Source organism: Babylonia areolata, chromosome 23 (assembly GCF_041734735.1).
Source record: "Babylonia areolata isolate BAREFJ2019XMU chromosome 23, ASM4173473v1, whole genome shotgun sequence".
NCBI classification, from domain to species: Eukaryota; Metazoa; Mollusca; class Gastropoda; order Neogastropoda; family Buccinidae; genus Babylonia; species Babylonia areolata.
The window spans coordinates 25,306,890-25,322,186 of NC_134898.1; the positions used below are offsets into that span (position 1 = coordinate 25,306,890).

At 43.0% G+C, this 15,297-nt stretch overlaps 1 protein-coding gene across 9 annotated transcripts in view; it reads left to right on the forward strand.

Annotated features, from left to right (window-relative positions):
• LOC143297908 (uncharacterized) overlaps positions 1–15,297 on the forward strand; it is a 69,514-nt gene that overhangs the window by 18,661 nt on the left and 35,556 nt on the right. For 6 of the 9 annotated variants that reach the window (XM_076610458.1, XM_076610455.1, XM_076610459.1 and 3 more), the window contains exons 2-4: positions 8,248–8,475; positions 9,167–9,408; positions 14,344–14,635. In XM_076610458.1, the coding sequence (XP_076466573.1) occupies positions 8,248–8,475; positions 9,167–9,408; positions 14,344–14,635 (762 nt within the window). Of the gene's footprint in view, positions 1–2,731; positions 2,924–6,658; positions 6,977–8,247; positions 8,476–9,166; positions 9,409–14,343; positions 14,636–15,297 lie in introns of those variants that run through there. The other 3 variants (XM_076610457.1, XM_076610456.1, XM_076610462.1) reach the window with 3 other exon arrangements.

The window sequence follows — 15,297 nt, forward strand, 5'->3', positions numbered from 1 at the left end:
ATAAAAAGAAAAGTAGAAGAATATCAAGATGACACAATGATTATAAATGAATAACAAGAAAAGAAAAGAAAAAAAAGTTTACGGTTTCAGCCACTTCAGAAGCCCATGGTCAGCCGTGTGACATATCTGTATTATTCACCAATTAATTGACTGATATAATGAGTTATCTGAAATAGGATTATTGTAATGAAAGTTTGAGTGTTTGTGTGCATGTTTGTTTTTGTCAGTTTGTTGTTGTTGTTTTCTGTTGCTTGTTATTTCTCATTATTTCTCATTTTATTTCATTTTTTCGTCGCTTGCATAAGCTGATTTATCCCCAGTGGCAGTAGTACTGTAAAACGCTATCAACCGATCAACTTGAAAATTCTCTGTCTCTGTCTCTCTGACATACACAAACACATCGGCACACACACCATTGGGCACTGCGGGCGATGACTCACATGCAGTGCACACACACATTCACGCGCATGAATGCGCTCGTACATCATAGACACAGCCATGACCAACAACAACAACAACAAAAACCGCTGCAATACTGATATCCGTAAAAGATTAAACCACTGACTAGGAAACTGAAAGACATGGAAATGGGGAAGAGACTTATTGAGGAGGATCTGCCGGCTAGACAAGCATGTTCGCCACTATGAACATTAATTTTGACTTTCAGTTCAGTTGAACATTCTGCCCCGGCGGGGTCCAGAACTGAAGTGGCGTCTGGTGGGTCACGGAACAAGGTGGTGTGTATATATATATATATATATATGTTGTTGTTTTTTTTTGTTTTTGTTTTTTTTTTTTGGGGGGGGGGGGGGGGGGGGGGGGGGCCCGCCCACAAGCTATTGTATTGTCATTTGTTGCCGCGGCGGCGATTGATATTGCTGTGGACACAGACCCGGGAACTGCGGCTCGTTGGGTGATCAAGAGAAGACAGCCAGTCTGCCTCCGAGTCCGCACGGCAGTCACTGTCACTGCTGTGTGAGCATGCTGTGCCGTGAATCGGCTTCTTATCGAATCAGGTTCTTATTGAAATGGACATACTAAATAACTAACTGAATTACTTTGTCAAGTGATTCATCTTTCCGAGTTCGGCGGCGAGGCGTCATCTTCTTCTCCCACTATCTGCCGTTTATCAACACACACACTGACTCGGTGGCAAAGTAAGAACCATAAGATGCTGTTCAGTTCAGTGTGGTGAAACCGGGCCTCCGCACTGTCCAGTTTGCAGCAAACAGCTGCCAGCTTTCAACGCAGTAACTATGTGGCTTGACCCTAAGTGCGCCGCGCATGTATGAACGTGTGTCTTTATATTTGTAATAATGTAATTATTATCAGTATATGTTGTCTCAGGCTTATTTTCCTTATTGGTTTCTTTTTCATTCACACCGGCATTCACCGCATGTGTCACGTCAAGTTCAAACACAGGCAGACACAGGTACTGGCAGACACACGCACACACACTGACACACACAAAACATCGTAACACAAGTCAACTCAGTGTAGTGCCGCCGTGTCCGCAAAGTGTGTGACTGACGGCGCGGGTGCGCGCGTGAGCCGGTGACTGTCAAATGTGTCAGTGTGTGCGCTGCCGGTGCCTGTGTGTGTGTGTCACCGGTGTGTCCGAGTGTGGTCAGTGTTGTGTGACTGAACTACTCAGTAGTAGTAGTGTGTGTGTGTGTGTGTGTGTCACGGTGTGTGTGTGTGTGTGTGTGTGTGTGTGTGTGTGTGTGTGTGTGTGCCAGTGTGTGTGTGTGTGTGTGTGTGTGTGTGTGTGTGTGTGTGCCAGTGTGTGTGTGTGTGTGTGTTGTCAGTTTGTCAGTGTGTCACGTTGTGTGCCGGCACGGTGACGGTCACCGTGCGGTGTGCCGGTGTGTGTGTGTGTGTGTGTGTGTGTGTGTGTGTGTGACTGACGGCGCGGGTGCGCGCGTGAGCCGGTGACTGTCAAATGTGTCAGTGTGTGCGCTGCCGGTGCCTGTGTGTGTGTCACCGGTGTGTCCGAGTGTGGTCAGTGTTGTGTGACTGAACTACTCAGTAGTAGTGTGTGTCAGCGGTGTGTGTGTATGTGTGTGTGTGTGTGTGTGTGTGTGTCACGGTGTGTGTGTGTGTGTGTGTGTGTGTGTGTGTGTGTGTGTGTGTTCAAGTTGTTTCAGTTGTCAGTTTGTCACGTTGTGTGCCGGCACGGTGACGGTCACCGTGCGGTGTGCCGGTGTGTGTGTGTGTGTGACGGTGTGTGGGTGTGTGTGTGTCAGTGTGTGTGTGTGTGTGTGTGTGTGTGTGTGTGTGTGTGTATGCCGGCCAGTGGTTGTGTGTGTGTGTGTGTGTGCGTGCGTGCCGTGTGTGTGTGTGTGTGTGTGTGTGTGTGTGTGTGTGTGTGTGTCTGTGTCTGTGTCTGTGTCAGTGTGTGTGCCAGTGTGCACGGCCGCCAGCGCCGCCGGTCACGGTCACGGCGGTCGGGCCGTGCCGGTGACTGAATAACATTGGGAATAATGAATGATATATAAAGTGGTATTTATCTGCTAATCACCCAGTGTCGTATACGTGAATGTGTGTGTGTGTGCGCGCGCGCGGTCGCGCGTGTGTGCGTGTCCGCGCGAAACATCCCGTTTTAATTTTCAAAGACAAAGCGAAATAACTGTGTATTCAGACTGTAGGAAAGGATTTGTTTCCCTTTCGTTTTACCCTTTCTCACATCTCAGTCGATTTAGCGTTAAAGTGTACTACATAATTTGTTTTTGGGGTTCAGTTTAAATTACATATTGAAGTTGTGGTTATTATAGAAACAAGAATGCGAGGAATTTGTTGTTGTTGTTGTTTTCACTGAGTAATGGTAATAGGATGCTTTAAGAAGCTTCCTGCATGTCATGTTGACGTCACAACAGAACGACAATGGCGGACACATCAGAACAAGAAGGCACAACCTGTGAAGGTAACGTGTTCTGATACTGTATGTTCTCAGTGACATTATAAGATAATTGAGAGAAGCAAATTGAAGTGAGGATGAAAAGTATGTCGTCTCTGGCTCTACAGAAAAACGTGACATGTTTGGAAATACTGGAGAATAGGAAGTGTGTGCTTACCGTCTGCAGTATTTTGGGTTTCTCTCAGGTGACTGTTAGTGTTAAAGTGTTCGTGTTAAACCGCGAGATCGTGTGTCAGTGTTACCACCTAATTATTCACATACACGAGTACGAAGACTTGATCTGGTATTATCACTTTATTTTCTGGACATAATATTGATTTTATGTTAAGGCATTTTCATATGTTAAAAATTACTTTGGAAACGGTCGAATTTGACCTCGGCTGGGCCGACGGCACGCACGGAATGGTAATGCACACATGAATGGAATGTCACGGTGTGACCGTCGCATCCAGTGTCTTATTTCTGGTAGTGTGATCGTCAAGCATATTAACACCTTGTATGCAGGATAAGATGGTGAACAAGTGCATAAAATATATTTTGTAATTCATGTTAAATGTCGATGGCTAGTTTGAACACCCCAAATTTATTAGCGCTAAAAAACTGCATTCTGTTGAGCAAATAAAGGAATATGTGATAGTATTATAAATGTCAGTTTTATTTCATAACCTAGTGTCCCAGGTAATCGAAGAAGGCTACTAATTTTTTCCACATTATCATTTTGTGAATTTATTTTCCATTCTCTGTGTGTGTGTGTGTGATTCTTTCTATGAAAAAGTGCGTGGATGTAAATAGACATGACACAACTTTGTAGAATTATGAATAAGAAAAGGTCAATCTTATTTTGCTGACCTTCCAGCTGTTCCATTAATGTTTTTCCTGTGTTAAGGCTTAAGTAGTAGTTAAAAAAAAACAAAAAAAAAAAAACAACAACAAAAAACAAACAAACAACAACAAAAAAACACTCTAAAAGCATCTGTAGACCTTTCTCAGAATTCTGTATTTATGTTGCAGTTGCAAGTCATGTAGCCAAAAATCATAAGCAGAATACAGTGAATAGTCGTACTTTAACATCTTTAAGTATCACACAAATTCCTAGTAATAGTGTGATAACCAGTATGTGTCCTACTCACTAGTTATCATGCCAGTAGTAACACAGAAACATATAATATTTTGATGCTAGAATCTTATAAAGGTTATAAAACATGAGACTTATTTGTGTGGTCTGGTCTGTAACCATGAGAACTGGGCAAGGTACTGGTGTGGACCAGAGTGGTGGGGGAGAGGAAACTGGTTCAGAACTTTGTGTAATCATTTTTCATGGGTCTGGCAGCTGTTTTTTTCCATTTTGTGTATGGCAGAACTTTTTTTTTCAAAATCCTGTCAGTATCAGTTGAATTTTTAAACTGGTTTATAACTTTACAAATGAACCGATAGAATTTTTAAAATTTTAAATGGAGGGAGACAGATCTAAGCTTGGGCATTGTAATGTCAGGGAATCCCACCCTCTCCCTCAACCCTCACCCCCCCCACTCCCTAACCCTCCCCCCCGCCCCCCCCAAGCCACCCCCACCCCCCCATGAAAAGCCTCAGAGTCAGAGGACAATGAATGCTGAACATTTTTCATGAGAACTGTAAACATACATATGTGCACACACACACACACACACACACACACACACACACACACACACACACACACACACACCAAGTATAGGCACAGGCACTGCATACCCATAGTTGTTGTTAATGTGCATGTCATGTGAATCACTGTATTGTATGTGTGACTGTGACATTTGAGCTGGTAGTGTCGAATCTCAGTCCTGAGAATTGAAATAATCCAGACAAGGGCTTTTATATATATATATATATTAAGCTGATATAGATACACGCTGATACCATTGCATGTTGTTAAGTCCTGTGTTTGCTGATAAGCCTTTCCACTAGTCCTCCCTGCCCAAAACTGCAGGATCTGCGTTGATAAAGGTAGGTTGTGACCTTGATTCCAATAACAGTAGCTGTTGGTCATATGGTCATGTGTATGATAACCTGAAAACCATGTCTTAATCTGCATGTATTACTGTTGACAAACCAGAGTCCATCTACTTTCTGGCCAGATTGATTGTTACTGTTTTTGTTTTAGTTTGGGTAGTATTGTGTGAATGCATATATGTCAGTGTGTGTGTGTGTGTGTGTGTATGTGAATGTGCTTATGTGACATGAATCAGTTCAAGGTCTATCAGTACAAATTATATAAACTGAAAGATAAGCACTCTACAAACTACAGAATTTTGTCTTGATATTTGAAAAAAAGAAAAAAAGAAACAGAGAACTTAAGACATTGTGTGTGAATGAATTAACATTCATAAGAGTTAAGATAGCATTTGCCAATGAACGGACTGCACAGTCAACCTTATCTGTGATAAAATATAGTATTGAATGATCATGCAATGAATGAATGATGCAAGCTTACTTCCATAATTTGACTGGTCTCAGTGACTTTCTTTAAAATTATACTCACAATTGAACTTGAAGGAAATAATTAAAATCATCAAAACTAACAAAATAACTAAGTTTATGATTAAACATTTTATTCTTCATCCGAGTGTCTTACACACACACACGCACGCACGCACGCACTGCATACATACATTTTAACATACATGTGTATCTAACAGCTACCCTAACACATATGCACACATAGGCAGGCACAAACTTACATAAACACACGCACACACAATACACATTCATATACATGCATGTAGTTATGTACACATACATATGTATACACACATAGTCAAGCACACCTAACGGAAAGGAAGTGGACCTGCCACAATTGAACTTATTGCTGAGGGAAAAGGTGAGTTTTGAGACGAGATTTAAAAGATGCGAGGGAATCAGAATGACGGAGGTTATCAGGGAGCTTGTTCCACGTCTTTGGCGATTGAAAAGAAAATGATCTGTGTCCATAGGTCTTACTTTGAACAAGTTATACCAAAAGCAAGGCAAGAAATAAACATAAATCATATATTATTGATGAATTTCTGATCTGCTTAAAATGGAAGCTCTATCTTGCTCGTTTTCATGCTCACAGACACACATGCATGCGCACTTGCACGCACACGTTTGCACGTGCGCGCGCACACACACACACACACACATACACGTACACACATACACACACACACACAAAAAAACATGCATGCATACACACATGCACACTCACACACATGTATACACACACATGAATGAAAGTCTGCCCATCTGTTTACACAAACACATACTGACATAGTGACATACACACACACAACGGCAAAAAGATTTTCACCTAGTTCAAAATCATCCACCACCACACTAAAACACAAACACACACACGCACATCACACACACACACACACACACACACACACACACACACACATGGAAAAATAATAATAATTTTGCAGCAGGTGTTGTGTTAACTGAGTCATCAGCAGCAGACCTTGTCTCCCTCCTGTTCTGCAACCCTCCTCCATCCCCCCCCCCCCCCCCCCCCCCCCCCCCACACACACACACACACACCCACATCTCCCCAAGACCCCATCGTCCACTCTCCCCTTCCATCTTCCTATTTTTCCCATCCAGGGGAAACAAGTCAGCAGCCATCTGTTGCCATGCGATTGTCAACCCAGATAAGTCTATGCAGTCTGTCCATCCAGTCTGTGCAGTTTGGTGGCCAAGTCTGTGTGGTTGGTCCCGCACACAATCCTGGCAGTTTGCATGCAGTGCACTGTGCTGCTGCCCATCACACCTGATGATTAATACTCTTGATGGCCTGAGTCGACTTCTGCCTTGTGCAGTAATCGAAGGCAGAGTTATGGAGAGCGTGTTTGCTTCTTGCACATCAGCATTACGTGTGCAGCAGTAGTGAGTGGGGTGGTTGGATAGGGGGACGGTTTCATGCACAGAGGTATTTCAGTGTATTGATATCGTGTCTGTGCGTGCACACGGTTTGGTGTGAGTTTATCTGAGACATGGACTGTGTAATACGGATGGAGACAGATGTGGGCCTGACTGTTTTTGGTACGTGTGATTGTGCATGTCAGTGTTGTGTAGGTATGAGTAACTTCAGTAAGTCTGAGCATATAGGCACATATGCATGTTTGTGTGTGTATGTGTTTGTGTCCTTGAGTATGTGTGTGTACACATGTGGATCTGCACATGTGTTTATGATTGGGCCTTGATGCACATAGATATATTCCTGTATGTGTGAGTGTGTATGCTTGCATGTGTGTGTGCTTGCATGTGTATGTGTGCGACTGTGAGAGAGAGAAAAAGATGATTTTACTAAGTGTGTGTGTGCCTTGGTGCATAGGTAAGGAAACCTGTCTGGTAGGTTGTATTTTATTTGCTTTCTCCAGGCTCCTGCTGGTTTGACCTTTGTGAGTGAACAAATAATAAAGAAAAGAATGAACCAAATAGTCTTTACATGAAAACAGAACAAACAAGGAGAGATACAACCTGTCTTTGAAAAAATAAGTGTTTGATATGTGTTCAGTGTCATTGAAGTGTTGGTCTGTTCCCAGAACCTGAAAAAGCTGTGATTTGGCTAACATCATGTTGAGAGTTCTTATCAGGAATGAATGAATGAATTTTTGTTTTGCCAAAACTAATCTTTGCCGGGTCCAGCATAGAATCATGTTGTAGTTTTCCATCTTTACCAACTGAAAACAAACTGCACAAAATAGACATTGAACAAATATACTTTGATGCATATGCATGCATATATGTACATGTGAAAAATGGGATTATGATTTTATACACACACACATGCATGTGCAGCCCACAGTTACAATATGCACATGCACGTACACACCCTTGCATACACATTTACATGCATATGTGCACACATGTATTATAGTGACATACACACTGAAGTTTGTAGTGTGTGAACACTCACTCCTCCACATACAGCCATAATCGCACCCAACCAATCCCTTCTCCCACCCTCCACTATCTCTCTCCCCATCAAACCCACCTGATCCTCCAAACCCCCTTCACTCTCACACCTCACAAACTGAAAAACTGCGAACTGATAAACATATCCTTTATCTCACAGCCTAACACACACACATGCACACACACGCATGCATGCACACTGCCGACACAAGCAGACACATGCTCACACACACATACACACAAACACACACACATGCACACAGACACACACACACTGTAATATGAAGGCATGCGCGCACTCACATACACACACGCACACACAAAATAACTGGGTAAAAAGTGGTAATCCATTCTTCTTTTTTCTTTTCTAAACACATTTTACTGTCTTTTGACAGAGCGTGTGACCTCTGCTCACAAAGACAGCCCTGGCATGAACAGCCTACAGGACCAGGAGCTTGGGGGCGGAGACAACTGCGAGGCCCCGACCCTCAAGATGAACAGTCCCCGGAGCGGCAAAGCGGCCGCCGACAACCATTCCATGGACACCAGAGTGTCTGCCGCCTCTGGTGGGGACTCAGGGGGCACTGCTGCATCTGCCGTGACCATCAGTCCCAGGCATAAAGGTGAGTGGAAACCTGAGCAGGGAGGGATAAGTGGACAGGATCTTACTTAGTCATGAAGTGATGAACTAAAAGACTGTAAGACTTGTTCAGTTTATGCTGATGGATAGGGTATAATAATGCGAACTTTGACGAGGTCATAAACAATACCATCGATTGATAGGCATTGCATGGGGTTAGAAAATGGTGAAAAGTATTTTGTATTCCCAGTAAATTCCTCTTTCAAGTCTTTGTGTGCATTGTGTCTGATAGCTAAAAAGAAAAAAGAAAAAAAAAGGTCAGTTTTGCACCTGAGAATCGTACTATCTTGTGTATTAAACTGTTGTGCTTCAAGTTCTTTTTTTGTTGAGGGTTTAAGTGAACAGCACTGAAGTAACTTTGGAACACTGCTGGGAGGTTGGTGGCTAATAGTAACCTGGCACTTCTCTGGAATTGAAGGGAATGTGTCTTTGAACATGTTGGTCAAATGTCCTGACCAGTGCTGCAGTCTTGTATCTATCGAGTATTGTGGATGTCCATATTTATACATGAATGGAAGTGTAGAGTTCATGTTGTCTCATGTCATCATGGCAGATAAATCACACACTCCAAGAAACAAAAGCAAAACCCAACTGCAAACTCTCCCCCCAGTGTAATTGATAGTTGAATAGTGCAACAAGAGGATGTTTGTACTTTCTTCTCTTTTTTTGTTTAGACCCAGATCGCATCAAGAAAGACCGTGAGCGAGAGGAGCGTGTGCGACAAGCCAGAGAAAGACTGGAAGAAGAGAGGAAAAAGAAGCTGCTAGAGCTGCAGGATCAACAGCGGCAGGCTCAGGAGAACAGAGAGAAGCAACTGGAGATGCGACGGAAAAAGATTGAGGACTTGCGGCGGAGGGAGATGGAACGACGAGCAGAAGTGGAGAGACGGCGACGAGAGAAGGAGACTGCAGAGAAAGTGAGTATCTGTGGGTGTATGTTTTGTGGTCAGTATGGGCATTTGTGAAATATGTATGTTTGTGATTCCAGGTCTTTCATAATGATCAGACTAAACAAATGTCTGTGCATTAACATGATAACGTTTTTAACTTTTTCAGTTCAGCACATGTCCTCTGGAGATAGGTCTGTGCTGCTGTGGTGTTGAGGTGTATCTAACATTTGATAACTGGTTGGTTTTATTCATTGCTTGAATTGGATAGATTTGGCTGTGACAAATAGAAACATAAATTTTAGAATGTACCAAAAATAAAGCAAAAAAAAAAAAAAAACCCACAACAAAACCAACAACAACAGCAACAAACAAGTAAAGCATGCATGCATGTACAAAGTCTATTTGGGACTGGGTTTGAATCCTGGTCTTGCCCTTTCTCCCAAGTTCAACTGGAAAATCAGGTTGATCATCTTATCATTCAGATGACATGGTAGACGGAGGTTCAGCTTGTAGCATGCACTTGTCGCACAGAAAAAAACAAACAAACCCACAGCAAAAAAAATGTGTTGTCCTCTGACAAAATTCTGTTGAAGAAATCCACTCTGATACTGACAGGTACACAAACGTTTATACATGTATACACTCCAGGCCTGACAAGCATGTTGGGTTATGCAGCTTGTCAGGCTTCTGCATGGTTGATTTGTAGAAACAGAAACTTTCTGGCTATCTTGCAAACCAAGTTCTCTCTCTCTCTCTCTCTCTCTCTCTCTCTCTGTGCTGCTGTTTTTATCCTTTCAACCTGCCCATCCAGTTAGCTTTTGTGTGCAGTCATTCTTTTCTACCCACAACCTGTCTCCAGCAGTTGTTTGCCTGTCTGTCTGCCATCCCGTCTGTATTTGCTGGACACGCTTGCAGGTTTATTGCTCAGCAACAGGTGGCATTGACAGTGGTTCATGGAACAGAAATGATTACACTGCAGTACCATGTACAGTTATTGGGATATTTGAATACATTTATCTCTTATGTATTTTACAGGATTATTTATTGTTTAGTGAATTGATTCAAAGAACAGTGTCACTGAATAATCAAAGAAAAGACATTGTAAAGAACAGAATTGGGATGGAGAAAGCCCTTAGACACAGATTAGAAAAAAAGACGTTTGAAGAAGGCTTCATGTATGTGTTTGTGAGTGTGTGTGTGTGTGTGTGTGTGTGTGTGTGATGAGGATGCATGTAATTGTCCATGTTTTGCTATTTTATGTAAACAAAATTAATTCATTAAATTATTACATTCAATTATCTTGGCAATATTTGTGCGTGTGAGTATCACTGTGTGTGTATGTGTGCGTGAGTGCCCTTGTGTGTTTGTGAGCAGGTATTGATTTTATGATTCATCTGTGTCTGGATCATGTGCAAGTAAAATGAATTCATATAATAATAATCCTCCAATTATCTGGCATCATTTAGTGTATATGTGTGCGTGTGTGTATGTGCATGTGTGTGTTTGAGTGAAGATTGAGAAAGAAAAAGAAAAGGGGGAGGCCACATGCAGTTATGTGCATACAGGCTTGTATGTACACGTGTTGTTACCAAACTGAAGCTTTGAGTTTGACATCCCCAAGGAACTAATGACTTGTACCAGTGTCACTGCAGACTACAGTGGTACATACTGACTGACTCCAGTGACAGGACATTTTCACCCACAAAAAATACTTATTTACTTTGCGTCGTGCTCAAGGTCACATCATCATCATCATGGAAACTGTCAATTTAACTAGAATTAACTCACCAAGAAGGGAACAAGTAAAAGAAAACATGTTGGTGCCATTCCTCAGTCAGTTAATACCAGGTTGCTTCAAGCCAGGGCTAAGGTTTTGATTAATTGACATCTTGACTAATTCAGTGAGTCACTGTCAATTGAGATTTTGATGGGGACTGAAAAGGGCCAGACTTGGCGTTTTTCTGTTCTCCAGCATGGGCAGGGAAGGGTGAGTAGGGTGGGATGACCACAGGTGTTGCAGCATTCGCCGATGATCAGGGGAGGGTAGGGGAGGATTGGGGATGGAAGTAGGGGAGGGTTGGGATGTCACAGCTGTGGTGATGTGTGGTTAATTGTGTGCTTTTTCTTCTTCTTGTCGTGTTGGTAGGTTTAAAAAAAAATTTCAAAAATAAAATTAAGTTAACTGCTGTTAGTCTTGTGACTCAACTTGTCACATGCAGGTAATTGAGATTTAAACGTATAAACATATCATTTTCTATGTGTGACAGCACAGAAGGTGCAGACATATATATGTGTGTCAAGGCATGTGTGTGTGTGCGAACATGCATGTACATATGCATCAGATGCAAGAATGTATTTATGCAAGCACAAGTATGCGAAAGCACATCATATGCACATACACAATGAAGTGCGCATGCATTTGTATGTAATCTTGCACACACACACACACACACACACACACACAAGCACTGCACGCGTACATGCCTGAGGACATGTGCAAGTGCATTGTAACACATGCTGATTACTTGTGCATCTGTATGTTCAATACACCTGAGCAACTGGGATTTCATTAGGCCTCATATCTGAAACACATCGATCCTACTGTGTCCTCTCTCATCTCACACATGTACACTGGACTGCCTTGTAAACACAGTGGCTGCGTGTACAAACACAGGTGCTTAGAACCACTTGAAGGGGTAATGTTACCAGACAACAGTGTCATTAGGAAAAGAGGGGGAGGCGTTAATTTGCTGCAGGTGGGCTATAACTGTCAGGCCTGACTCACTGATACAGGCAAGCGAATGCTGCACACTTTTTTCTTTTGTTGCTTGATCCCAAAATCAGTGTCTCTGTTTCTGAACCATCTTCCCATTCAGTCAGAGAGTCCTCAATAGTGTCTGAAATTGGGCATCTTAATACACTTGTTTTGTGTGCATTGCTTGCAGTTGTAGTATTCTTCTGCAGAGTATACACTTTGTATTTTCAAAATCAAATACGGTAAAAAAACATCATTGCATGTGTGTGGTACATGTACATATATGTGCATAAGAGCCCTCACCAGTGTTGTGTATGAATGTGTCAGTAAAACTCTAGTTGTGACAATAAATAAAGGCACAGGCAGGCAGATGGATACCTGTGCTCTCTCTCTCTGTTTATATGGACACATGCACTCACACTCACACACACTGCGTCACTAAATCCCTACCCCCACCAGTCCATTTTCCCTCACCCAGCTTTCTCCACCTCCTCCCATGGCCAACACCCAACGAAACCATGCTGACACGGCATCACAAGTACTGGTGTATAATTAGCGCTTCATCAAAGTGGGAGCAACAGACCAGGCAGTTTATTGACAGTCATCCTCAGCAAACCACAGAGAGGTGGAAACTGGCTGTTACATGTGGCTGATTGATTTTTTTCTCCCCCATTGGCTTCTTGCCAAACATAGCTTGGTTATGTGAAATTGACATTGATCATATCCAGTCAGCCTGTTGTGGTCTGATGAGGAGAGTTTTTGTGCGTGTGTATGTTTGTGTGTGTGTGTGTGTTTATGCGTGGGTTTGTGTGTGTGTGTGTGTGTTTGTGTGTATGTTTTATTTGTACCATTTGTGTGTGCAGACGTGTGTACACAAGTCACATGCATTCATGTTAAAATGTGTTTTTTTTGTTTGTGAGTGTTTTGTGTGTGAGCGTGTATGCAAAAATATGCATGCACTGTTTTGTGTGTGTAGGGAGGTGTGGGGGTATGCGATGCATGTGTGAGCATGGTTATTTGGTGTCTTTTTGCTTTTATTCATTGGTATGGAAGTAAACAGTTGACAAGTGAAGAATTTGGTAGTGGATACGGTGCAGGCATAAGTCCTCACATGTCTGACAAACCTGGAGTGGCTGTATTAGGGGGAAGGAGGGGTGGGGGGGAGGGGGATGAGCAGCCAGAGAGTAATACTACTGAACTGAAAAGTTCTCATTTCATTTCACATGGGAGAGTTCACCGGAGGATTCCTTGTGTGTTTATTGATTTTGCTGAACTTTCATTTTAGTGAGAGTATAGAGTACTTAATATATTAGGTTTTTGACATTTCTGACAATGCTTACCATATATGTAGACCAGGGGGAACAAGTTGAAGGTGACTTTCTTGCTTTGTTTTTGTTTGTTTTTCTTTTGATCTTCATAGCTCAGTCTTGCGCATCACAAATCATGAAATGCATGTTAACATACACACAGACATGCACTCGGGCATGCACACGCACCAGATTATTTCTTTACATTTCTTACATGAGGTACATTTTTCAGGCAACTGTCCCCTCGTCCTCCTTTTCTTTTTGACTCACTTGTGTAAACAAAGTGAGTCTATGTTTTAACCCGGTGTTTGGTTGTCTGTGTGTGTGTGTGTGTGTGTGTCCGTGGTAAACTTTAACATTGCCGTTTTCTCTGCAAATACTTTGTCAGTTGACACCAAATTTGGCATAAAAATAGGAAAAATTCAGTTCTTTCCATTCATCTGGTTTAAAACAATATTGCACCTCTGGGATGGGCACAAAAAAATTAAAAAAGAAGCCAAATTATATGCAAACTGAATTTACTGTTATATTTATATTTTTTTATTCTCAAAACTTGGCACTTTGATATGATATTCTGACACAACAACAAGAGCAGTCATTTTTATCATTTTTTGTTCAAACAGGAACTTCTTTTGCTAAGCATATATATATATATATATATATATATATATATATATATATATATATATACACTTCACCACATCTGCTAGCCAGGTGCCTGACCAGCAGCGTAACCCAACCCAGTTGCCCATCTCGACAGTGTAGATCCACCACTTTCTTTTTCTTCTCCTTTTCTCTGTCTGCAAGTGTACAGAGTGGTTTAGTTAATCAGTGGATAGTTGCTTGACTTGCATTGAGTGCAACATTGACGTCAGTGGGTGCTGTGCTGTGTGCGGGCAGAGTCGACGGGAGTCGCTGCTGCTGAAGGCGGAGGAACGCGTGGCACGATACGAGGCCTGGAAGCGCGGCGGCCAGAAAGGTGGGCGTGGCCATGTGCTGGGGTTTGGCAGCGCAACCCCCCGCGCCATCTGCCGACCCGCGGAGCGACCCCGCCGTTCCTCCTCCCATAGTGGGCTGCTACGGCACTCGCCCAGCGGCTCCGACTCGGAGTACTCGTTCCGCCCTCAGAGGCGCGCTCTTTCTGCTTGCAGCACTGTCCGCCGGCACTGTTGTGTTGATCTTAACCGCTCCGGTAGGTCTTCCCCTTGTCTTGGCTTCCTGACAACACCTCTCCTCCCTTTCCCCCTCTTCCCCCCTTTTCCCTTGCCCCCCTGGCCCAGTCCAGCCTCTCCTGTCCTCAGGCGGTGGAGGTGGGGCAGCCTGTTGCCTGGATCCCCCCCCCCCCCCCAGCCCCCCCTACCCCCCGCCCATCCTTTCACCCTCCCTCCCCCACCCACGGGAGTCATAAGGCTTCTTCTCCAGGGAGGCAAGCTGGGTGATTGTGGCCCTGGTTGCTTCCCTTTAGCTTCCTGCAGAGGTGTTGTGAGGAAGAGAAGACGTGTGGGATGGTGCTAGATGGAGGTGTAGTGATGGCTTTGGGGTGTGTGTTAAGACCCACTTATGGGTCTCTTGCTTCGTTTCACTTCTCTTAACGTGTATTGGGCACCTGAAAATGCTGCAGTGAAAAGGCCTTGCTTGATTCTTGAAAGCTTTGGATGAGCCTTAGAACATCTCGGGCATAATATACCCCTGGTTTCTTGGAAAGAAAGCAAAACTTTAGGAAACATTTGACAAAATGCTTAAATAATGTTGGCACTTGTGAAATTCTAAGTGGCCAAATATTCAAAAGCAAAAAACATTTTTTGTTCATTTCAGTTTGTGTTTGTAAAGTTCTCAAGTTGAACTAGAGAAGAG